Source organism: Dendrobates tinctorius, unplaced genomic scaffold, assembly GCF_039654945.1.
Source record: "Dendrobates tinctorius isolate UK_male_01 unplaced genomic scaffold, ASM3965494v1 ptg000007l, whole genome shotgun sequence".
Taxonomy (NCBI): domain Eukaryota; kingdom Metazoa; phylum Chordata; class Amphibia; order Anura; family Dendrobatidae; genus Dendrobates; species Dendrobates tinctorius.
This window is the reverse complement of record NW_027361675.1, coordinates 49,625,339-49,651,187: the sequence shown is the minus strand read 5'-3', so window position 1 is coordinate 49,651,187 and position 25,849 is coordinate 49,625,339. Positions and strand designations below refer to the sequence as shown.

Genomic DNA, 25,849 nt, shown 5'->3' with positions numbered 1-25,849 from the left:
AATAATAACGTTATTTCTCTGGGAAGAAGGGGAGGAAAACACAAAAACGTAAAAACTGAATTTGGCCACGTCTTGAAGGGGTTAATAACACCAATCAGATTCATTATTTTGCACCGTAAATGGCTAAGAACTTCAGTTGACTATCTAGAAATTGTGAGACTCTATCAAAAAGCTGTTAGTTTTTTGCATTCTATTTTGATATCGGCCTCAAGAAATTATTTAAAAGCCTAGTTTAGTTTATTAATCTGTAATTTCCCTGTTTTTGTTTTAGAAAGTCTGCACAAAATGTGGAATTGAAACAGTCAGCAACCTGAAGCGGCCCACCTGGCTCTGTAAAATATGCAGTGAGCAGAGAGAGGTACACGATTATATTTGTATTTTGTACATTTAGGGGAATGGTATTTCTTGTAAATCATTTGGTAGTTAAAATGCCATAATTTCCAACTCTAAAATATTCTGTCCAGATGCTTCACACTAATCACATTTACCTGTACCGTATTTCAGATTTCAGCTCCTGCACAAACAAGTGTAGTGTGGTGGTGGGATCACTGGATTTCTGCTTAGCAAAACTGTTCAGTGTTATACCAGATGTTGTTTACATTTCTTATTCATCATGGATAGAATTTTGGTACCTTAGAAAATAGAGTTTAGTCTCTAAATAATGGAGAAATATGATTATCTTTTTCCCTTGGCCACAAGCTGGGGCGATAGCAATACAGAAAAAAGCTATTCAGATCTTTAAAAAAGGCTTCTTTTACACTTGCCGTGATTTGGGGCCGCAAAAACGACCCGCAAAAATACATAAGAGCGCCGTGTCCAGTATGGCCGTGAGGGCCGTATGTACGGCCATGAAAAAATATTGAGCTTGCTCGATGTTTTTCACGGCTCATGGACACGGCCTCCATTTAAATCAATGGCACCGCCAAAAGCAATGGTAGCTTGTTTTTGCAGTACATTGTATTTGCGGATCGCCATTTTTTTCCCTACAATTTGTTACAACAGGGAATAACGGTGATCCGAGAAGGCTTTTTTGCGTAGACCGCAAAAATCACAGCAATATGTAAAAACAGGTCAAAAAACCCGGCATGTGTAAAAGAAGCCTTATTATTATTATTTATTTATTTATATAGTGCCATTAAAACCATGGTGCTGTACATGAGAAGGGGGGTTACACACAAAGTTATAGATATTGTTAACAGTAAACAAATTTACAATGACAGACTGGTACAGAAGGGAGAAGACACTGTCCTTGTGGACTTACATTCTACGGGATAATGGGGAAGAGACAGAAGGTCGGGGGTGCAGCAGCTCTGGTGGTTTTGAGGCGGCAGCTAGGGCGGTGGTGAGGCGGCAGAATGGTTATTGCAGGCTGTAAGCTTTCCTGAAAAGATGGGTTTTCAGGTTCCATTTGAAGGATCCAAGGGTGGTGGATAATCGGACATGTTGAGGCATGGAATTCCAGAGGATAGGGGATATTCGGGAGAAATCTTGGAGGCGGTTGTGTGAGGAACAAAAAGTGTGGAGGAGAGTAGGAGGTCTTGGGAGGATCAAAGATTATGTGAGGGAAGATGTTGGGAGACTAGTTCAGAGATATAGGGAGGGGATAGGTTGTGGATGGCTTTGTAGGTCAGTGTTAGTAGTTTGAACTGGATTCGTTGGTGAATTGGGAGCCAGTGGAGGGATTTGCAGAGGGGAGAGACAGGGGAGTAGCGAGGAGAGAGGTGGATTAGTTGGGCAGCAGTATTGAGGACAGACTGGAGTGGGGCAAGAGAGTTAGCAGGGAGGCCACAGAGGAGGGTGTTGCATTAATCAAGGCAGGAGATGGTGACGGCATGTACAAGAGTTTTAGTAGATTGAGGGCTGAGGAAGGGATGGATTCTGGAAATATTTTTGAGTTGGAGGCGACAGGAGGTTGCAAGAGTTTAAATGTATGGTTTGAAGGACAGGGCAGAGTCAAGAGTTACTCCGAGGCAGCGGATTTCAGGTGCGGGAGAGTGTGATGCCGTTTACCCTAATAGATCGGGTAGGGAAGATACTCGAGATGGAGGAAAGATAAAGAGTTCAGTTTTGTCTACATTGAGTTTTAGGAAGCGAGAGGTGAAAAAGGAGGATATGGCTGATAGACACTCCAGGATTCTGGACAGCATAGAGGTGACTTCTGGGCCAGAGAGGTTGATTAGATTGACGTCCGCATACAGGTGGTACTGGAAGCCATGGGACTATGAGTTGTCCTAGGCCAAGGGTATAGATGGAAAAAAGTAGGGGCCCCAGGACAGAGCCTTGAGGGACTTCAATAGAGAGAGGGCGGGATGAGGAAGTAGTGTGTGAGTGGGAAACACTGTGCGGTCAGAAAGGTATGAGGCAATCCAGGACAGGGCAAGGTCTTTGATGCCAAGGGAAGAAAAAATCTGTAGCAGTAGGCAGTGGTTGACTGTGTCGAAGGCAGAGGACAGGTCGAGAAGGAGGAGGATGGAGAACTGTCTGTTAGCTTTGGCCATGAGTAAGTCATTAGTAATTTTGGTCAGGGGAGTTTCAGTGGAGTTGTGGGGTGGAAGCCAGATTGGAGGATGTCAAGGAGGGAGTTAGATGAGAGGTGGGAGGAAAGTTGAGCATGGACAATGCTGTTCAAGGAGTTTGGAAGCAAACGGGAGCAGTGATATGGGGCGATAGCTGGGCATAGCAGTTGGGTCAAGGTTTGATTTTTTGAGGATGGATGTTATGATGGCATGCTTGAAGGCAGAGGGGAAGGTACCAGAAGATAGGGATAGGTTGAAGAGATGGGTTAGGGCTGGAATGATCATGTTAGTGAGGTTGGGGAGCAGGTGGGAAGGGATGGGGTCAAGTGCACAGGTGGTGAGGTGTGATTTGGAAAGGAGATGAGTAAGCTCTCCTTCAGTGATGTTGGAGAGGGAGGTTATTAGGGAAGGGCAGAGGTCTGGTATGTGTAGTGGTTGGGGTGGTGGAACAGTAAAGGTTTGCCTTGTTTGGTCAATCTTGATTTTGAAGTAGGTGGCAAAGTTCTCAGCAGAGATGAGGGGAGTTGGAGGTGGCAGTGGTGGGCGGAGGAGACAGTTAAATGTGTGGAACAGTTGTTTTGGGTTGTGGGATAATGAAGATACAAGGTTTGTGAAATAGGTCTGTTTAGCAGAGGTGAGGGCTGAGTGTAGCTTGTTTGAAAGCAGTGAAGACGTCTGGCAGGCGGGTTTTTTCCAACGCTGCTCCGCGACCCTGGATGCTTGTCGAAGTTTTTTGGTGAGGTTGTTGTGCCAGGGTTGCCTGTTGATTTGTCACACTTTGCCATGCATGAGAGGGGCGACTGAGTCTATGGCTGATGTGAGGGTGGCGTTGTAGAAAGCGGTGGCACTGTCCGTGTTGTGGAGAGAAGATATGGAGGACAGAGGTAGAAGAAAGTCTGAGTCTGTGAATGTCTAGGTGTGCGAGGTTTCTGCGAGGATGTGCTTGTGGCCGGACATGGGGGGGGCAGGTGAGAAGGACCAGGATGAGAAGGTGTCTAGATGGTGGTCAGATAGCGGGAAAGGAGAGGTTGTGAGATTGGGTAGGGAACAGAGGCGGGTGAAGATGAGGTCTAATGTATGTCCATCTGTGTGGGTTTGCTGTGGAGGACCACTGAGTAAGTCCAAAGGATGAGGTAAGTGACAGGAGTTTGGAGGCTTCTGGCTGGTGGGTGTCAATGGAGATGTTGAAGTCCTCCATGATGATGGTGGGGATGTCAGCAGAGAGAAAGTGGAGGAGCCAGGTGGAGAATTGGTCGATGAAGGCAGTGGCTGAGCCCGGTGGTCGGTATATAACAGCCATTTGGAGATCAGAGGGAGAGTAGATACGGACAGAGTGAACCTCGAAAGAAGGGGAGGATAAGGGAGGGTGGGGGCTGGATAGGGTTGAAGGAGCAATTTTTACAAAGGAGGAAACCCACTCCTCCACCATGTCTGTTGCCAGAGCAAGGAGTGTGGGTAAAGTGGAGGCCGCCATAACTCAGTGCGGCCGGGGAGGCCGTATCAGGGGGTGTCAGCCTGGTCTCAGTGAGGGCCAGGAAGGAAAGATTGCGGGAGGTAAAGAGGTCGTGGATCACGTGGAGCTTGTTGCAGACAGCGAGCATTCCAAAGTGCTCCAGAGAAAGGGTGCGGGAGGGTGGGGGTCAGTGGCACAGGTTTTAAGTGTGAGGGATTGCGGTAGTTTCTCTTAGTGTGAGAAAGATAGAGTTGAAGATTAGTGGGATGTATGAGGCAGGGGGGGCCAGGATTGGGGGATATGTCACCAGCAGTGAAAAGAAGCAGAGAAAGGGAAAGCAGGTGGGTGAAGGAGAGTGATCGTTTTGTATTGTATTTTAGTTGGAGAGGACTGAGATTAAGGAGTATGTCTGCAGATGAAGCGAGGTGGGGGGTAATAGAGAGGGGGAGATAGTTATTTGGTTCAAGGGTGCAGGGGTTTGGGGATAGCGAAGGAGAGTGAAGATTAGTGGTGCAAAAATGGTGAGGGCAAATGTAAGCATGGATAAAGAGCAGGGTAAGAAATGAAAGGCAATTAAAATTAGAAAGCAGTAGTTATTCTTACCTTCTGACCGATTTCTGGACTATATCTGTCTGTGTGTAACACAAGGCCACGCTATAAAGTAACAAGTAATAGGACTGAATACTGTAAGCAGCATACAGTTGTGGCCAAAAGTATTGACACCCCTTCAATTCTGTCAGATAATACTCAGTTTCTTCCTGAAAATGATTGCAAACACAAATTCTTTGGTTTTATTATCTTCATTTAATTTGTCTTAAATGAAAAAACACAAACGAGAATGAAGCAAGAAGCAAAAAGCAAAACATTGATCATTTCACACAAAACTCCAAAAATGGGCCAGACAAAAGTATTGGCACCCTCAGCCTAATACTTGGTTGCACAACCTTTAGCCAAAATAACTGCAACCAACCACTTCCGGTAACCATCAATGAGTTTCTTACAATGCTCTGCTGGAATTTTAGACCATTCTTCTTTGGCAAACTGCTCCAGGTCCCTGATATTTGAAGGGTGCCTTCTCCAAACTGCCATTTTTAGATCTCTCCACAGGTGTTCTATGGGATTCAGGTCTGGACTCATTGCTGGCCACCTTAGAAGTCTCCAGTGCTTTCTCTCTAACCATTTTCTAGTGCTTTTTGAAGTGTGTTTTGGGTCATTGTCCTGCTGGAAGATCCATGACATCTGAGGGAGACCCAGCTTTCTCACACTGGGCCCTACATTATGCTGCAAAATTTGTTGGTAGTCTTCAGACTTCATAATGCCATGCACACGGTCAAGCAGTCCAGTGCCAGAGGCAGCAAAGCAACCCCAAAACATCAGGGAACCTCCGTCATGTTTGACTGTAGGGACCGTGTTCTTTTCTTTCTCTTTTTTTCTCCTGTAAACTCTATGTTGATGCCTTTGCCCAAAAAGCTCTACTTTTGTCTCATCTGACCAGAGAACATTCTTCCAAAACGTTTTAGGCTTTTTCAGGTAAGTTTTGGCAAACTCCAGCCTGGCTTTTTTATGTCTTGGGGTAAGAAGTGGGGTCTTCCTGGGTCTCCTACCATACAGTCCCTTTTCATTCAGATGCTGATGGATAGTACGGGTTGACACTGTTGTACCCTCGGAGTGCAGGGCAGCTTGAACTTGTTTGGATGTTAGTCGAGGTTCTTTATCCAACGTTCGCACAATCTTGCGTTGAAATCTCTTGTCAATTTTTCTTTTCCGTCCACATCTAGGGAGATTAGCCACAGTGCCATGGGCTTTAAGCTTCTTGATGACACTGCGCACGGTAGACACTGTAATATTCAGGTCTATGGAGATGGACTTGTAGCCTTGAGATTGCTCATGCTTCCTCACAATTTGGTTTCTCAAGTCCTCAGACAGTTCTTTGGTCTTCTTTCTTTTCTCCATGCTCAATGTGGTACACACAAGGACACAGGACAGAGGTTGAGTCAACTTTAATCCATGTCAACTGGCTGCAAGTGTGATTTAGTTATTGCCAACACCTGTTAGGTGCCACAGGTAAGTTACAGGTGCTGTTAATTGCACAAATTAGAGAAGCATCACATGATTTTTCGAACAGTGCCAATACTTTTGTCCACCCTCTTTTTTATGTTTTGTGTGGAATTATATCCAATTTGGCTTTAGGACAATTCTTTTTGTGTTTTTTTCATTTAAGACAAATTAAATGAAGATAATGATACCAAAGAATTTGTGTTTCCAATCATTTTCAGGAAGAAACTGAGTATTATCTGACAGAATTGCAGGGGTGTCAATACATTTGGCCACAACTGTAAATAGGTACACTACCTCTGTACATAAAAGATGAGATTTTAAACTTATTTTTAAATGTATCTATAATAATAAATGCCCTAAGCAACTTCCGGTTGTAACAACTTCCGTCCAGTTGTAACCGGTGACGTCACCGCACACCTCTTTCTATGTTAACCCTCAACACACACTCCACTCACCTTTCACCATCTCCACTCACGTCCACTCACTCTTTCACTCCACATACGACCCTTTCTCTCACTCCGTCTCTCATACTCACGCCGTCATCGCCGCTGATCCACGATCCCCGACATCATCTTCCGCCGGCGCCATCCTGGATCCAGACGTCCTCCATGCCTGCGACATGTTCTTGCGGCGACGCCATTTTGGATCGGCGAAATCCCGCGATAGTCAAGATGGCGTCGCCGCAAGAACATGTCGCCGGTGAGGACGACGTCTGGATCCAAAATGGCGTCGGCAAAAACTCGCGAGATTTCGCCGACGCCATTTTGGATCCCGACGTCGTCCCCGCCGACATGTTCTTGCGGCGACGCCATTTTGGATCGGCGAAATCCCGCGATAGTCAAGATGGCGTCGCCGCAAGAACATGTCGCCGGCGAGGACGACGTCGGGATCCAAAATGGCGTCGGCGAAAACTCGCGAGATTTCGTTGACGCCATTTTGGATCTCGACGTCGTCCACGCCGGCGACATGTTCTTCCGGCGACGCCATCTTGACTATCGCGGGATTTCACGATACTCAAGATGGCGTCGCCGCAAGAACATGTCGCCGGCGTGGACAACGTCTGGATCCAGGATGGCGCCGGCGGAAGATGTCGGGGATCGTGGAGCAGCGGCGATGACAGCGTGAGTGTGAGAGACGGAGTGAGAGAAGGGGTCGTATGTGGAGTGAAAGAGTGCGTGGAGATGGTGAAAGGTGAGAGCAGTGTGTGTTGAGGAGTGTGTGTGTTGAGGGTTAACATGGCAAGAGGTGTGATGCTATCGCATCCTCCCGATGCGATAGCATCGGGCCATAATCTAGTCGTAGATAAGTCTGCAATACTGTCAAGTGAACAAATGAAAGGGGTTTTGCTGCTGAACATAAATTTCTGCAGTCATTCCATGAATGGAGATTGCTTTCTCTTTGTAGGTTCAGGTCCCCTCACATACTGTAACTGCACTAATGCGATTTGCATAGTTTCTCTCACATGCTAACAAGCTTCTTATTTTGCTAGTCTTAATAGAACATTTAAGGGCCTGTCACACTAAGCGATATCGCTAGCAATATCGCTATAACGTCACTGGTTTTTGTAACGTTATAGCGATATCGCTATGTCTGATACTTACCTCCGACTGCTCCCCCGCTGGTTATCGCTGATCGCGCGAGAACGTCCTGGGCCGTTTCTTGTCGTCAGCTTCCTGCTGGGCTTCCTGCTGTGACGATGAGCGACACGTGGACGCGGGCGGGAGGACGTCTTCATCACCTCGTCTGACAGGTAAGTAGCGACCCCCGACCCCTGCGATGTCGCTGGTGAGATCTGCCTGTGTGGCAGCTCACTAGCGACCACTTAGCGATGTACCAGCGATCCTGACCGCGTCATATCGCTGGTCGGGATCGCTGGTACATTGCTAAGTGTGACAGTACCTTTAGAGAAGCAGGCAAAGAATCTAATCAGCTTGTAACATAGTTTTGAAGGCTGAAGGAAGACCTTATGTCCATCTGGTTCAGCCTATTTTTAGTGCAGCTGTTCTGCATTGTTGATCCTAGGGAAGGCAAAAAACCCACAGAGTAGTAGCCAATTTTCTCCATAGGGAAAAAAATTCCTTCCCCTAAGCTGGGTCAACCATCTGCCTATAATATTATGTTATTCATAACCTTCTATACTGTTACTCACAAGAAAAGCATCCATTCCTTTCTTAAATTCATTCAGTGAGTTGGCCATCACCACTTCCTCAGGAAGAGAATTCCAGAGCCTCACTGCTCTTAACGTGAAGAACCCTCTTCTATGCTGGTGCAGAAATTGTCTTTCCTCCAAACGAAGAGAATGCCCCCTTGTTCATGTCACAGTCCTTGCTACAAACAGTTCATTGGAGAGATCTCTGTATTGCCCTCTGATATACTTGTACATATATATTAGGTCTCTCCTTGTGACTGTGACTATGCAAATTGTGTCACGTGATGTCCACTCTAGCTGGCAAGGGAGAGTGATCCTAACCATGTGCCCACAGTCAGGATTTGGTAATACATCCTGCAGCAACCTGTGATGAAAAATGAAAGTCATAGGTTATTAAACAACTTTTCTCTAAACTAGGGTTGCAAAATGAGTACATCCTTGATTAAATTAAGTAACATATTAGTGCAGCATATGCTCTATTACTCTTACAGAGAATCAATAAATGACTTTAAAATTAACTTTCTAATATATCTTAACGGAGAAATCTGCTTCTTTCTCTGCCAGAAATGATCAGTCATTATCAAACATTATCAAAATTCTTAGGTAAAATATGTCTTCAGTGAAGACAGAATGTTACGTTACTGAGATACAGTAACAGATGGCAGTTCTTACTGATAGTATTCTATGCAGCCGATATGGAGGGAAAGGGAGGAGCTAGAGCCACATAGAATCTTGTTACTAGGTAATGTCATCTCCATTTCACAGATTTTGCCTGTGAATTGAGAATTGTGAAAATGAGTGATCAGTCCTGATCGAGGAAAAAGCAGATTTCTATGTTAAGATATATTACAAAGTTTCTTAATTTCATGTGTAATAAACTTAGCATGTTTGGAATTAAATTAATTTTGGTTGTGCTCTAAGTTGTTACACCTATTTCAGATTTTAGACCCTATGAAAATGACAATCTGTAAAATGATTAAATATACCTCCTTAACAATCCATAATATAAGTTTTTTTTATATGTATTTGTAGATCCTCTATTAGAGCAGTTATCTGATGCTCATGAATGGGTAAAATTGCACAGTGCTTGTAAAAACAAGCAGTTTTGCAATTTACCTCTTAATAAAAATCCTTCTGTTCTCAAGGGCAGAGGATTTTTTTATTTGATAGTGTACAGCTTGTTGTTTAGACTTCGGGCCACCCCGCAATCTCAACATGCGTGATTAACGAGGTTAGGCATGCACATCGTGAGCAGGCTCTGCTTGCAGCATGCCCATTCAACCAGGCCCGGGACAAGGTATCTTGGTGCCTTAGGCAGATGAAACCATTGGTGCCTGCCCAATCCACACTCGATGAACCCTCATCTCCCAAATAAAGGAATAGGTCAAAGACTAAAGTAAAAGGAACCCTAATGCACCCCCTTCCCCTCCAATGTGCCAGGTAACAAGCTCTGATGACCACTTCCACTAGAATTGTTACCGTATATACTTGAGTATAAGCTGACCCGAGTATAAGCTGAGGCACCTAATTTTACCACAAGAAAACTAAGATAACTTATTGACTCGAGTATAAGCCTAGGGTGGGAAATGCAGTAGCTACTGGTAAATTTCAAAAATAAACAGATACCCATCTAATGCTGCATAAAGTTGATGATGGCCCCCATAAGATGCTCCATACAAAAATATGCCTGCTATAATGCTGCATAAAGTTGATGATGACCCCCATAAGATGCCCATATAATTCTCAAATGCAGTTTATGCTGATCCTATCCCCTATATTGCTGCTGCAATAAAAAAAATATGACATACTCACCTATCATCGCTGACTGCTGCTCCTCAGCTTCGCCATCTCGTGATCCTCAGCGTCGCCGTCTCTCTGCAGTGACTGTTCAGGCAGAGGGCGCACACTAATCACGTCATCGCGCCCTCTGACCTGAACATTACAGCCAGAGGACACGGAAGACGCCGCAGTGGTGGAACGGGGAAAGGTGAATATCGCAAGTACCAGGAGCCTGAGCAAGCGGCGGCACAGGCACCTGGCCCCCATAGCACATTGGTATCCCCGCTTGCTCAGGACCCTGACACTTGTTCCGATGCCAACACCGACCGCCGGCCCTGTCAGCAGTCACCGGAACATATAGAGGATGCAGGGGAGCGTGCAGATGATCCGGAGACACCGGGGACCTCCGCACTGCATCGGAGAACAAGTAAGTGGGACAGTGACTCGTGTATAAGCCGAGGGGGTCTTTTTCAGCAAAGAAAAGGTGCTGAAAAACTCTGCTTATACACAAGTATGTACGTTACTTTTTTCACCAAATACCATGAAAAGTAAAAAAAAAAGTTATGTAGTTTAGGGGTGAGGCTCAACAGTCTCAAAGTTCAGTGTAGAATCATTATTTCAGAACCATTTACACAATACTAGGGACAAATAATGATATTCATCCCTGAAATCCGATATTTAAATGTCAGACTCAAGGACGGTCATGGAAACTAAGATGACTTGACTATAATGGTGGCCAAGTGGTTTCAATTAAGGTGTCCAGCATTTGGTAAATACATTAGTGTAAACTAAACATACCCCATTATAGATAAAGGGATTCTTATGATGGCTTTTACATATGTCAAGAGACAAATAAAGTTTGCAATAAAACTGATGGTGTTTCTTGTATCATATTCCTTTTCTGATGGTGGTTATGATGATGTACTCATGTAGTGATGATGACTCTGGTACTGTATTCATCACCAGAACCATCATTAATACATGAGCACGAAACCAAAATAATCATCAGTACATAAATAGAACATTAGAGCCATCAATATTACAGGAATAAGACACCAGAACCATCTTCAGTAAATAAATAGGTCACCAGAATCCCCATCTGTATGTGAATATATTACCAAAACCATCATAAGTACATGAATACTGCACCAAAGCTATAATCAGTAAACAAATACAGCACCAGTACCATCATCAGTACATGAATACGATGGTAAGTAAATACAGTACCAAAACAATAATTAGTAAATAATTAGGTCACTAGAACTATCATCCGTACAGCCAGCCCTACGTATGTTCCCACAGCCAGCCCCGCATATATATGTCCCTACAGCCAGCCCAACTTGCATATGTCCCCACATGCCTCCATTCATTGGCAACCTAATGTAAAATTAAAAAAAGCTTATACTCCCCTAATCCATTCTTCCCATCCAGAGTAGCTCTGTCTCTTCTATCTTGTACAGAAGTGGGTGCTCTATGGTGTGATGACATAACTGTATCGCACCATCCGACGTCGCCTGCATGCACTGTATCCAACAGGGCACAGAACACAATTGACCTTTGTTCTGCTGGGAGCTTAATACAGCTCCTCTACTCCAGTGCCGGTGGCACAGCTCAAAGCAATTAAATTGCATGTGTGGAAAAAACAAAAGTGATCAAGAATTGCAGTAAATGACCTAGTCCTGAACTCATTCATTTGTTTATATCATAGAAAAAAATCACTATTTCCAAGGGATACTTGGTGCACAAAATGTAGCTGCTGATTGTGAGTAAGACTCATTTCATAGTACATTTGACCTTGACATATTCATATGTTGTCATATTTAGCCTCTGCTTACATTTATTTAACCCTGCTGTTATGTTCAGGTCAATATGACCCGAAATGAAATTTGAGACCCTGCGGATCTGAAACTTGTGATTAATTAAAAAAATCATTTGAGGGGTTCTTACTATGAGTGTTGTTTTTTTTGTTTACTTTTTGCTACACGCTGATTATTACACTTGCACTGTTTGGGTCAATATGACCCGATAACATTTTGTACTGTTCAACAGGTCACTAATTATTTCTGCCTGCAAAATTTGTTTTCCTGTGTCCTTAATCTCATTATTCAAAAGGGTGGAGGTTTCACTGTTTTTATCAGTGAGACATGGACACTTTGTGACAGCAAAAGTTCATACGTTGTAAACGCTTACGTGTATATAGGAAGAAACCCTGGAGAAAACTGAAAAAAAATCAGGGTATGTGAGTATATCACATGTGACAACTTTTTCAAATCCTACCAACTGGGCAAGATGTTACAAAAAAGACGTATTTGTTTTATGGAGAGAAATTGACCGCAATTGGAATGGAAATAAGCTGCATAAAATAAAAATTTTTATTGAAGAATTAGGAAAATCCCTAGTTAGGCCGTACAGCTCTGGCAAAAATTAATAGACCACTGCACAGTTTCATAAAAATCAGCCTCTCCACATGTCTGACAGCCATTCCATTCCAGTGTCAGTTGAATTCCAAGCAGAGTACACCTCATTCTACTTAACCCCTTTCTGACTTTTGACACCACATAGGCGTCATGAAAAGCTGTGCCAATACGACCTATGACGCCTATGTGGTGTCATGAATTGATTGCCGCACTGCGGGTCGTTTGACCGGGGTCACTGAAAGGTCATCCAACCCGCAGGAACAAGGTGGCTTTGTACTTCAACACAGAGGGGGTGGCTTAGCCCCCACGTGGCTTCGATCGCTCTGATTGGCTGTTAAAAGTGAAAGAGCCAATCAGAGCGATTGTAATATTTCACCAATGAAATTTCGTGAAATATTATAATCCTGCCATGGCCGATGCTGCAATAGCATCTGCCATGGCTGGAGACACTGATCAGACCCCCCCTACCAACTGACGGCGCCGATGGGCTGCCGCTTTCATGATCTGCTCCCCCCGCCTTCCCTCTGCTCCCCCCTGCCTTCTGATCACCCCCCTTCACCCTGCACGGTGCCTCCGAAGTCCCTCTGGCCATCCCGGTGTCCCGCCGTCGCGGATCATGGTCACTGTCATCTTGGAAAATGGTGCAGCGCGCCCGCCGGAATCTGCAAAGCTGCAGATTCATTCATTAATTTTGATCACTGTGATAAACTCTCACAGTGATCAAAATAAAAAAAAGTAAATCACCACCCCCCCTACCACCCCCATAGGTAGGGACAAATAATAAAATTAAGAAAATATTTTTATTTTTCCATTAGGGTTAGAAATAGGGTTAGGGTTAGAAATAGGGTTAGGGTTAGAAATAGGGTTAGGGTTAGAATTAGGGTTAGAAATAGGGTTAGGGTTAGAATTAGGGTTAGGGTTGGAATTGGCGTTAGGGTTGGGATTAGGGTTAGGGTTGGAACTAGGGTTAAGATTAGGGTTAGGGGTGGGTTCGGATTAGGGTTAGAGTTGGGATTAGGGTTGGAGGTGTGTTGGAGTTAGGGTTGGAGATAGAATTGAGGGGTTTCCACTGTTTAGGCACATCACGGGGTCTCCAAACGTGACATGGCGCCACCATTTATTCCAGCCAATTTTGCATTCAAAAAGTCAAACAGTGCTCCCTCCATTCCGAGCCCCAACGTGTGCCCATACAGTGGTTTACCCCCACATATGGGGTATTCGCATACTCAGGAAAAATTGCACAACAACTTTGGGGGTCTAATTTCTCCTGTTACCCTTGGGAAAATAAAAAAATAGGGGGATAAAAAAATTATTTTTGTGGAAAAAAAAATTATTTTTTATTTTCACGGCTCTGCGTTATAAACTTTTGTGAAGCACTTGGGGGTTCAAAGTGCTCACCACACATCTAGATTAGTTCCTTGGGTGGTCTAGTTTCCAAAATGTGGTCACTTGTGGGGAGTTTCTACTGTTTAGGCACATCAGGGGTTCTGCAAGCGTAACATGAAGCCCGCAGACCATTCCATCAAGTCGGCATTTCAAAACATCACTACTTCCTTTTCGAGCCCCGACGTGTGCCCAAACAGTGGTTCCCCTCCACATATGGGGTACCAGTGTACTCAAAACAAACTGAACAACAACTTTAGGGGTCCAATTTCTCCTGTTACCATTGTGAAAATAAAAAATAGCAGGCTAAAAATCATTTTTGAGGAAAAAAAAAATTTTTTATTTTCACTGCTCTGCGTTATAAACATCTGTGAAGCACTTGGGAGTTCAAAGTGCTCACCACACATCTAGATACATTCCGTCGGGGGTCTAGTTTCCAAAATGGGGTCACTTATGGGGGAGCTCCAATGTTTAGGCACACAGGTGCTCTCCAAACGCGACATAGTGTCCGCTAACGATTGGAGCTAATTTTCCAATCAAAAAGTCAAATGGCGCGCCTTCCCTTCTGAGCCCTGCCATGTGCCCAAACAGTGGTTTATGACCACATATGAGGTATCGGTGTACTCAGAAGAAATTGCCCAACAAATTTTAGGATCCATTTTATCCTGTTGCCCATGTGAAAATGAAAAAACTGAGGCTAAATAAAATTTTTGTTGGAAAAATTAAAATGTCCATTTTTCCTTCCTCGTTGCTTTAGTTCCTGTGAAGTATCTGAAGGGTTAATAATCTTCTTGAATGTAGTTTTGAGTATCTTGAGGGGTGCAGTTTTAAGAATGGTGTCACTTTTGGGTATTTGGGTATCTGACATATATACCCCTCAAAGTGACTTCAAATGTCAGGTGGTCCCTAAAAAAATGGTGTTGTAAAAATGAGAAATCGCTGGTCAACTTTTAACCCTTATAACTTTTGTGGGAAATGTTGTTTATTAACTATTTTGTGTCACATAACTCTGGTTTAACAGAATAAAAATTCATAATTTGAAAATTGCGAAATTTTCGCCAAATTTCCGTTTTTTTCACAAACACAAAAATTATCGACCTAAATTTACCACTAACATGAAGCCCAATATGTCACGAAAAAGCAATCTCAGAATCGCTAGAATGCATTGAAGCGTTCCTGAGTTATTACCTCATAAAGGGACACTGGTCAGAATTGCAAAAAATGGCCTGGTCATTAAGGTCAACATAGGCTGGGTCATGAAGGCGTTAAAAAAAATTCCCCAATAAATTCTTTTTTTGTAAATAAAAAAACAATAAAAATACACATGTTTAGTATTGCCGCGTCCGTAACGACCCGCCTTATAAAACTGTCCCATTAGTTAACCCCTTTAGTGAACCCCTTAAAAAAACAAACAAAGCAAAAAACAATGCTTTATCATCATACCGCCGAACATAAAGTGCAATAACGCGCGATCAAAAAGACGAATATAAATAACCATGGTACCGCTGAAAATGTCATCTTGTCCGGCAAAAAAAAGCCACCATACAGCGTCATCAGCGAAAAAATAAAGTTATTGCTCCCAGAATAAAGTGATGCATAAATAATTATTCTTTATATAAATTTTTTTATTGCATAAAAGTGCCAAAACATGAAAAAATTATAAATGAGCTATCACTGTAATCGCATTGACCCGAAGAATATAACCGCTTTATCAATTTTACCACACATGGAACGGTGTAAACGCCTCCCCCAAAAGAAATTCATGAAATACTGGTTTTTGTTCATCCTGCATCCCAAAAATCAGAATAAAAAGCAATCAAAAAATGTCACATACCTGTAAAAACGTGAACTTGTCCCGCAAAAAATAAGACCTCACATAACTCTGTGGGTCAAAATACGGAATAATTATAGCTCTCAAAATGTGGTGATGCAAGAACTATTTTTACAATAAAAAGCGTCTTTTTTTAGCATGTGACAGCTGCCAATCAGAAAAACCTGCCATAAATAGTAAATCATACCATCCTTTATCACCCCCTTAGTTAGGGAAAAATAATAAAATTAAAAAAATGTATTTATTTCCATTTTCCCATTAGGGTTAGGGCTGAGATTAGGGTGGGTTAGGGGTGTAATGGGGTTAGGGTTGGAGTTAGAATTGGGGGTTCAAAGTTCGCACCACACATCTAGATAAGTTCCTTGGGGGGTCTAGTGTTATGATTGAGTCACCGAGGAGGAAAAAACAAAACACAAGTTCAGCCCAGAAAATCAGAGAGGTTGGAAACTAGCGGATTGCAGACCCCTAATCCTATCACACAACTAGCAGTAGCTGTGGAGTGTTCCTACGGTGATCCTAGACACCTAGTCACAGCCGGAGATCTAAATAAGCCTAAAGAGAGAAAAGGGAAAAACTGACTGCCCCAGAGGAGACCCCAAAGCAATAGGCAGCCCCCAACATATAATGACGGTGAAACGAGATGAAAACACTAACACAGATAGAAAGATAGGTTGAGCAAACAATGGGGCCCAAGCTAACTAAAAAGGACAGGACAGAAAAGCTGCTGTCTGCAATCCAAGAAAACCCTGCTAAAAATATTACCAACACAACTGATAAGCAAAAAGGACCCTGAAGTCACTAGACTTCAAACCCTATATCAGCACTCAGAATATTCTGAAAGCAGAGCAAAAGAGAACACTGATCAAGGAATAAGAATCCAGCACACCCCCGGCCGAGGATGGCTGAACTCAAAAAACAAGGTAAACAAAACCAAAACTAATAAGTTTTTGCTCTGCTATTGAACTTATCTTTAGGAAGCAGGAATCAGACTGGTCTCCAAGAATCCAGCAGAGAAATCACCAGCCACTCAGAAGGGCGTCGGCTGCCTTATATCCAGTCTGAAGTTCCTGTTACCCAGTCACAATCCACCTGGTCAGGTGTTTGGTTTCTTTCATCCAAATCAGCCTCACTACCTTCCTTTACCAGAAGAGGGAGATCCTCGGACACAAAAAGTGAATGAACAGATGAGCTCACAACAGTCTAATCTCCAAAATGGTGTCATTTGTGGGGGGTTTCCACTGTTTAGGCACATCAGGAGCTCTCCAAATGCAACATGGTGCCTGATCTCAATTCCAGCCAATTCTGCGTTGAAAAAGTCAAATGGTGCTCCTTCCCTTCCAAGCTCTGCCATGCACCCAAACAGTTGTTTACCCCCACATATGGTGTATCAGCATACTCAGGACAAATTGCACAACAACTTTTGGGGTCCAATTTCTCCTGTTACCCTTGGGAAAATAAAAAATTGGGGGCAAAAATCTCATTTTTGTGGAAAAAAAAATGATTTTTTTATGGCTCTACGTTATAAACTTCTGTGAAGCACTTGGGGGTTCAAAGTGCTCACCACACAACTACATAAGTTCCTTGGGGGGTCTAGTTTCCAAAATGGTGTCATTTGTGGGGGGTTTCCACAGTTAAGGCACATCAGGGGCTCTCCAAACGTGACATGACACCCGCAGACCATTCCAACAAAGTCTGCATTCCAAAACATCACTACTTCCCTTCGGAGCCCCGACGTGTGCCCATACAGTAGTTTTCTCCCACATATGTGGTATCAGCATACTCAGGACAAATTGGACAACAACTTTTGGGATCAAATTTCTCCTGTTACCTTTATTGGGGACTAAAGATCATGTTTGTGGAAAAAATATGATTTTTTTTATTTTCGCGCCCAGGCGTTATAAACTTCTGTGAAGCACTTTGGGATTCAAAGAGCTCCCCACACATCTAGATAAGCTCCTTGGGGGTTCTAGTTTTCAAAATAGGGTCACTTGTTGGGGGTTTCCACTGTTCAGGCACATCAGGGGCTCTCGAAATGCGACGTGGCGCCTGATCTCAATTCCAGCCAATTTTGCGTCAAACGGTGCTCCTTCCCTTCCATGCTCTGCCATGCGCCCAAACAGTGGTTTACCACCACATATGGGGTATCAGCGTACTCAGAACAAATTGCACAATAACTTTTGGGGTCCTGTTTCCCTTGGGAAAATAACAATTGGGGGTGAAAAGATGATTTTTGTGGAAAAAATATGATTTTTTTTTTAATTTTACAGCTGTACATTATAAACTTATGTGAAGCCCATTGGGGTTCAAAGTTCTCACCACATATCTAGATAAGTTCCTTGGGGGGTCTAGTTTCCAAAATGGTGTCATTTGTGGGGGGTTTCCACTGTTTAGGCACATCAGGGGCTCTCCAAGCGTGACATGGCATCCAATCTCAATTCCAGACAACTTTGCATTGAAAAAGTCAAACTGTGCTCCTTCCTTTTTGTGCTCTGCCATGCGCCGAAACAGTGGTTTCACCCACATATTAGGTATCAGCGCACTCATGACAAATTGCACAATAACTTTTGCAGTCCTATTTCTCCTGTTACCCTTGGTAAAATAAAAAAAAATTGGACCAGAAGTATTTTTTTGTGAAATAAAGTTAAATGTGAAGCACTTGAATTGTTAATGAACTTCTTGAATGTGGTTTTGAGTACCATTAGGGGTGCAGTTTTTAGAATGTTATCACTTTTGGGTATTTTCTATCATATAGACCCCTCAAAGTGACTTCAAATGTGATGTGGTCCCTAAAAAAAATGGTGTTGTAAAAATAAGAAATCGCTGGTCTACTTTTAACCCTTATAACATCCTAACGAAAAAAAATGTTGGTTCTAAAATTGTGTTGATGTAAAGTAAATATGTGGAAAATGTTACTTATTAAGTTTTTCCTGTGATCGCTGCGATTTAAGGGCATAAAAATTCAAAGTTAGAATATTGCAAAATTTTCAAAATTTTCGCCAAATTTCTGTTTTTTCTCACAAATAAACGCAAGCTATATGAATGAAATTTTACCACTAACATGAAGTACAACATGTTACGAGAAAACAATGTCAGAATCGCTGGGATCCCTGGAAGCGTTCCGGAGTTATTACCTCATAAAGGGACAGTGGTCAGAATTGTAAAAATTGGCCGGGTCATTAACGTGCAAACCACCCTTAGGGGTAAAGGGGTTAAATATCATATATGAGACTTAGGATTGCTGGATATATTATATTGGAGACACTAGGATTGGAGCATACATAAAAATGATCCCTGTTGACATCGGGAGTCGCCCAGATCCGGGTGATAGTGGCAGACAAAAGGCTTCAGTACGTCCAGAGCATGCAGACGAGATTTTGTTTCCATGCTGGAAATAAATTAAAATGCGTTGATGCTGACATTGGCCAGTGTCAGACTGAGAGAAAACAGCTTGATTCTGCACATACATTGACAGTATGACCAAGATTAAAAGGGCTGGAGGCAGATGGGCCTCTCCAGACCTGCTACTGTTACTATTTTGCAGTTGCCATCTTCAGCTATAACTCTGAACACAGTAAAGCAGAAATGTTGTTTTTTTTTGTTTTTTTTTTCAAATCGCTCTCATTCCAATGCCCAAAGTACCTGCATAATCTAGTGGTTAAATATGCTATCATGTTCCTATTTGCCTATCTTACTGGGAATCAAAATTCTGACAATGACATCAAATGGTAAGATTTATTTTTGGCAATGACTTTTTATCTTACTGTGCTCCTGATCTCACTGTGACTTTCAGTCTGTGTTGTTATTTTGCATAACAGATAGGACCTATCTGCTCTATGAACATTTCTGTTTGAGGAAGTATTTGCATTTCCTGAGAATTTATTTTCTCAAAGGCTGAAGGCAGCACTGTATGGTTTAAGGGCCCGTCACACTAAGCGAGATCGATAGCGATATCGCTAAAGCGTCACCGATTTTGTAACGCAGCAGCGATATCGCTGTGTGTGATACTTACCTCCGACCGGCTCCCCCGCTGGCTATCGCTGATCGCGCGAGAACGTCCTGGGCCGTTTCTCGTCGGCCGCTTCCTGCTGGCGCCGACGAGCGACGTGTGGACGCGGGTGGGAGGATGTCTTCATCGCCGCGTCTAACAGGTAAGTAACGACCGCCGACCGCTGCTATGTCGCTGGTGAGATCTGCCTGTTTGGCAGCTCACTAGCGACCATTTAGCGATGCACCAGCGATCCTGACCGGGTCGTATCGTTGTCGGGATCGCTGGTGCATCGCTAAATGTGACGGTACCTTAAAACTAACTGCTCCTGATTAGCACAGAAGGAAAAACAATTGTTCAAACAATGAAAAAGGACCTGTCTCCAGATAAAAAATGGCCAGTTTTCACTTATTTTAAACCCAATGCTCCCCTGAGCATGTCTAATTTTATTATGCACATTTTAATTTGCTGATTTTTTTTTTAATGATCTTTGCCTAGGGTAAGTTGCTCATAGGGTACTCTGGAGGCATGTCTTTTGGTTGCTCTGCATTATTACTTTCTGACCAGCGTCCCCTTGATAAACACCATAAACAGCAGCACCAAATAACAATGCTCATATCTCAGGAACCGTATGGTGGATTCAAAATAAATAAACAAATAACTCTAGGAGTAAGCAGGAATATACTGGCTCATTTTGACCTGGTTTCAGATGCTCTATAGCGCAATGGCCTCTTAAAGAAGCAGTTCGCGCATACATTAAATGCCCTCACCTTGTTGCTGAGAGGCATTTAGTATAATGTGTACACCTGCAAGATGGCTCCCACTCTCATAGGGAGATGCCAAGCAATGAGTTGAGTTATTAGGTAGTTGGTTTTCTACCAGTGCATTTGTAAGGTCTCCTCGTCCCAGTGCGGCAAGTTCTGAACCTTGTCCCCTAGTCACAGTGCGGCCAGTGCCTGAACGTTGTTCCTTGGACCCAGTGTGGCCAGAGCCTGAACATTGTCCTCCGGTCCATGTGCAGTCAGACCCTAATCCAGTATGCTAGACCGGTGTTCTGAGCATAGCCCTAATCATTGTCAGCGAACCTGATCCCCAGGGTCAGTAGCTGCAATAATGGGGTCTGCCCAGGAGTAATACCTGGCAGGTACCTGTAGCCCAGTCTGTCTCCACCATCAGGCGCTCCAGTAAACACCAAGTAGTCACTTAGCTGTGCTCCTTCCTGGGCCCATTCGTATGGCACAATAAGTCCACAAATCTATTTGCACCATCGTTGGGCTTAACAGTTTGCTTTTCCATGGGTCCCGCTGATCCCCAATCCTCTCTGTGTTCAGACCTGTGTCGGCAACAAGAGAGCCAGGAAAATTTTTTGTTTCATCTGCAGACACTAGATGCCCAATTGGAAGCCCTGACATCAGTTGCGCCAGCCCAAGTTGCTGTACCTACTTCTTATGCAATCTGAAACGTATGCCTCTGGAGTGGAACTCATCCTATCTGATCCACCTTGGTAGTATGGGGATCTGAAGCTGTGCTGTGGGTTTATGGAGCAGTGCATGCATCACTATGAAGTTTTCAATCAGCAGTTTTGCTCTTATCAGGCTAAAGTGGGATTTTTGATGTCCTACCTATCAGGAGATGCCCTGGCATGGCTCAACCTCCTATGGGAGAAAGGGGCTCCTATTGCTTTGGACCTGCAAGCCTTCCTGGTGGCCTTCCTTACAGTCTTTGATGAGCTAAACACAGAATTTTCTATAAAAACTTCCCTTCTCAACTTCCATGAGTAGACCAGATTGGTGACGCATGTGAAGAGACAATTGCGTGTGGCCCTGTTCTTTCAAAGACCACCTGTTCCTTAGCCTGTTGAGGCAACTACCCCTGCAAAATTCATGAAGGTCGATCGTGTTTGGCAGGCTGAGCAGATTCCGGAACTCAGTCGTGAGATGGGATTGCAGTATTGCTGTGGTTGTGTGGAACATCCTGACGATCTTTGTCCAGTGAAGTTTAAAAAACCTCTAAAGCCTTGGGCCAGTGGGAGAGGTTGCCCTTCACTGGAGTATTCCCTCTCTATAGATGACTTTGACTGTTCCCATGTGAAGTGGAGGCTTCAGTTCGGTGGGAGAGTTTATGTTGTAAACCGTGAAGAGTCGGTGTCAGATTCTCTTCCGACAGCTCCAGAATACAGTGAGGTTGATGTCAAGTGAAGGTACTCAGAAATAGTCAAGTCATGTCTGAACAACATGAGCTCCAGATCGGAGCATTATACATGGAGAAAAATTGCCATGCATTTGCTATCTGATATTCCCATAGGTCATCCAGAGCTGAAAATATGCCCACACAGTCTTGACGATTGTACCAATGATCTGCCCCCAGGAACTTCCCTGCCTTGTGGACATGTCATTTTGGAGACCAGGCTGGAGGCAGGCCCCGTGTTGGTATCTTCACTCTTTAGTAGGTGTGAAGAGAACATCAAGGCGGTGGCATCTTCCAAGTCTCTGCAATCCACCAACCAGACAGAGGAACTACAGTTGGTCCTTGAATCCTCCAGAGTGATAGCTGATCTCAACAAATGGAGAGAGACTTCCCAATGTCTAGTTCCTGGTACTATGCCTGCTTTGTCCTATGCTGAGGATGATTTGATGGAGAGAGTGATCCTAGTCGTGAAGATGGTGAGACGTGTCACTTTTCTTCTAGTGGACAGAAGTCGTGGTCTTGAAGAGAAGTCGTAAGAGTCCGTGAAGAGGTGTCTGCCCCCAACTTCTCTGCAGAGAGTCCTCATGGTCTTGAAGCTTGAAGAAGAGAGGGAGTAAGGGGAGTACTGTAGTGCAATGGCTGACACCTCTGCATGGTGTCCCCTTCTTCCTTTAAGCAGGGACGCCGTCTTACTAACCTCCCTGACCCCACGGTGTGGTTTCCTGGCATGCTTCTGCTTCTTTCTGGTGTGCGCACCACAGCTCCCAGCAGCGCGTCTAGTGTGTACGCTTCACTGCTCTTAAAGGGGCAGTGCGTGCATATAGTAATTGCCCTCAGCTTGTTGCTGAGAGGCATTTTGTGTAATGTGTACACCTGTAAGGTGGCTCCCAGCCTATTGATGGGAGTCATCCTGTATAAAAGACTCCATCTCCCTTAGGGAGTTGCCGAACAAATAGTTCAGTATTAGGTAGGTGGTGTTCTACCAGCACTTTTGTGATATCTTGAACCTCCTTCCCTGGTCTTTGTGGCCAGAGTCCTGAACCTTGTCACTTGGTCCTGCTGGGGCGAGTCCTGAATCTCGTCCCATGGTCCCAGTGATGACAGCCCTTGCTACATGAAGCCGAATGGAGTTTCATAGTCTGTTTAGACAGGTTGACCACACTTTCATTTAGTTAACGTGATCATTCATTGAGTATAAAATTGCATTGTTTGCTACAATCTGCTGTTGAGAATGACATTTAATGAAGCCTAAAGATCATTTCAACTGATGAACCTTTTGCTCATGCATATGTAACAAGCAGGCATCCACGGCGGAGGGTCGCTTTCGCATCCAGCCACGCTACAGGATAATGGGGATCCTGGATCTTTAATGAACAATCTGATGAGAAGTGTATGTACATAAGAGATATCAGGCCCAACACAAAGAATACTTTTTCTACACAATCTAGAAGCAGGAAATTTGTGGTTAGACATGTTGGTATATTACTACTGTTACATGTTACATTATTCCAGCAAACCATTATGGGAATCTTTCTCCTCCTGTGGGGACAGCACAGGTTGAGGTGTATACTGTATCTACAGGCCCTCATAGCTAGTCTCAACTTCCAGTTGATTTGTGTGGACCTCACTTGCTTAAGTGCATTGCCACGACTCCTCACTACTGCCTACTCTCAAAGTCCATTTGAGAAACACAGCAAGCCCCAAGTTGTTGTCCAATTTGTCCTGAGTACACTGATACCCCATATGTGGGAGAAAACTACTGTATGGGCACACGTCGGGACTCGGAAGGGAAGTAGTGACGTTTTGGAATGCAGACTTTGATGGAATGGTCTGCGGGTGTCATGTTGCCTTTGGAGAGCGCCTGATATACCTAAACAGTGGAAACCCCCCACAAATGACACCATTTTGGAAACTAGACCCCCTAAGGAACCTATCTTGATGTGTGGTGATCACTTTGAACCCCCAAGGGCTTCACAGAAGTTTATAAAGCCCGGGCGTGAAAATAAAAAAAAATCATATTTTTTTTCCCACAAAAATGATATTTTTGTCCCCAATTTTTTATTTTCCTAAGGGCAACAGGAGAAATAGGACCCCAAAAGTTGTTTTGCAATTTGTCCTGAGTAGGCTGATACCCCATATGTGGGGGTAAAACACTGTTTGGGCACATGGCAGAGCTTGGAAGGGAAGGAGCACCATTTGACTTTTTCAACGCAGAATTGGCTGGAATTGAGATCAGATGCCATGTTGCGTTTGGACAGCTCCTGATGTGCCCAAACAGTGGAAACCCCCCAATTCTAACCCTAACCCCAACACACCTGTAACCCTAATCTCAGCTCTAACCCTAGCCCTAGCCCTAACCCTAATGGGAAAAAGGAAATAAATACATTTTTTTAATTTTATTATTTTTCCCTAACTAAGGGGATGGTAACGGGGGGTTTGATTTACTATTTATGGCGGTTTTTATGTTTGGCAGCTGTCGCACGCTAAAAGACGCTTTTTATTGTAAAAATAGTTTTTGCATCACCACATTTTGAGAGCTATAATTTTTCCGTATTTTGATCCACCGAGTCATGTGAGGTCTCATTTTTTGCAGGACGAGTTGACGTTTTTATTGGTATCATGTTCGGGCACGTGACATTTTTTGATCGCTTTTTATTCCGATTTTTGTGACGCAGAATGAACAAAAACCAGCGTTTCATGAATTTCTTTTGGGGGGTGCGTTTACATCGTTCCGCGTGCGGTAAAATTGATAAAGCGGTTTTATTCTTCGGGTCAGTACGGTTACAGCAATACCTCATTTATGTAATTTTTTAATGTTTTGGCGCTTTTATGCAATAAAAACTATTTTATATAAAATAATTATTTTTGCATCGCTTTATTCTGCGAGCTATAACTTTTTTACTTTTTCTCTGATGATGCTGTGTGGTGGCTCGGTTTTTGTGGGACAAGATGACGTTTTCAGCGGTACCATGGATATTTATATGCGTCTTTTTGATTGCGCGTTATTGCACTTTTTGTTTGGCAGTATGATAATAAATCATTATTTTTTGCTTCGTTTTTTTATTTTTATTTTTTAAGAGGGTTCGCTAAAGGGGTAACTAATGGGACAGTTTTATGGGGCAGGTCGTTACGGACACGGCGATACCAAATATGTGTACTTTTATTGTTGTTTTTTTTTTTTTTTTCAAAAAAATGAATTTATTAGGGAAGTTTTTTTGTTTTAATTTATTTAGCAATTTTTTAAAAATTATTTTTACACTTTTTTTTTTTTTTAAACTTTATTAGGTTGTCCCAGGGGGGACATCACTGTCCGTGACAGATGCTGATCTGTCACATCACAGATCACTGTGACAGATCAGCAATCTGTCACAGGCAGTGTGCAGGTTTCCTCCTTGCCTGCGCTTTGCAGGCACTGAGGAAGCCAGCTCCCTGCAGGTCCCCATCACCATCTTGGATCCGGGGACCTGCAGGGAAAGAGCCCCCCGCAGCAGCGCTGCACATTGCGCCGCTGTGGGGGGTTCAGGGAAGCACGGAGGGAGCCCCCTCCCTGCCGATGCTTCCCTTTAACCCCTGGTACACCGCGATCGTGTTTGATCGCGGTGTACAAGTGGTTAATGTGTTGGGGGCAGTCCGTGACCGCCCCTGACACATTGTGCCGGGTGTCAGCTGTGATAATCAGCTGACACCCGGCCGCGATCAGCTGCGCTCACCAAGTGGGCGCCGCTGATCGTGCTAGACGTACTATCCCATCAATGGGCATAGGGGCCCGGGTCCCATGGACGGGATAGTACGTCTGATGTCAGAAAGGGGTTAAAACTTGGTTCTAGTTATGTATTAATGTACTGATGGTGGTTCTGGTGATGTATTCATATAAGTACTCTTTTAATTTTTTTTGCTGCCAGCCCTAGGGATTGGTTCAGAATGGCATTTCGGGGCCCTTGGACCAAAAAATGTTATGCATCCCTGGCCTACCTCAATAGCTGGTTATTAACGGAAGTGTGGATAGTTTCAAAAAGAGCTTAGTTACTGTGTTTTTTTTAAAGAAATTAACAAATACTCATGAACAAAAACTTTCCCTCTGAATGTCTAAC

The 25,849-nt window shown here is 43.7% G+C and overlaps 1 protein-coding gene across 8 annotated transcripts in view; it reads left to right on the top strand.

The window, feature by feature from the left end:
- Positions 1-25,849, top strand: part of RPH3AL (rabphilin 3A like (without C2 domains)) — a 592,574-nt gene that overhangs the window by 301,906 nt on the left and 264,819 nt on the right. For all 8 annotated transcript variants that reach the window (XM_073574447.1, XM_073574464.1, XM_073574429.1 and 5 more), the window contains one exon: positions 272-358. In XM_073574447.1, coding sequence (XP_073430548.1) covers positions 272-358 — 87 coding nt within the window. The remainder of the gene's footprint in view (positions 1-271; positions 359-25,849) is intronic.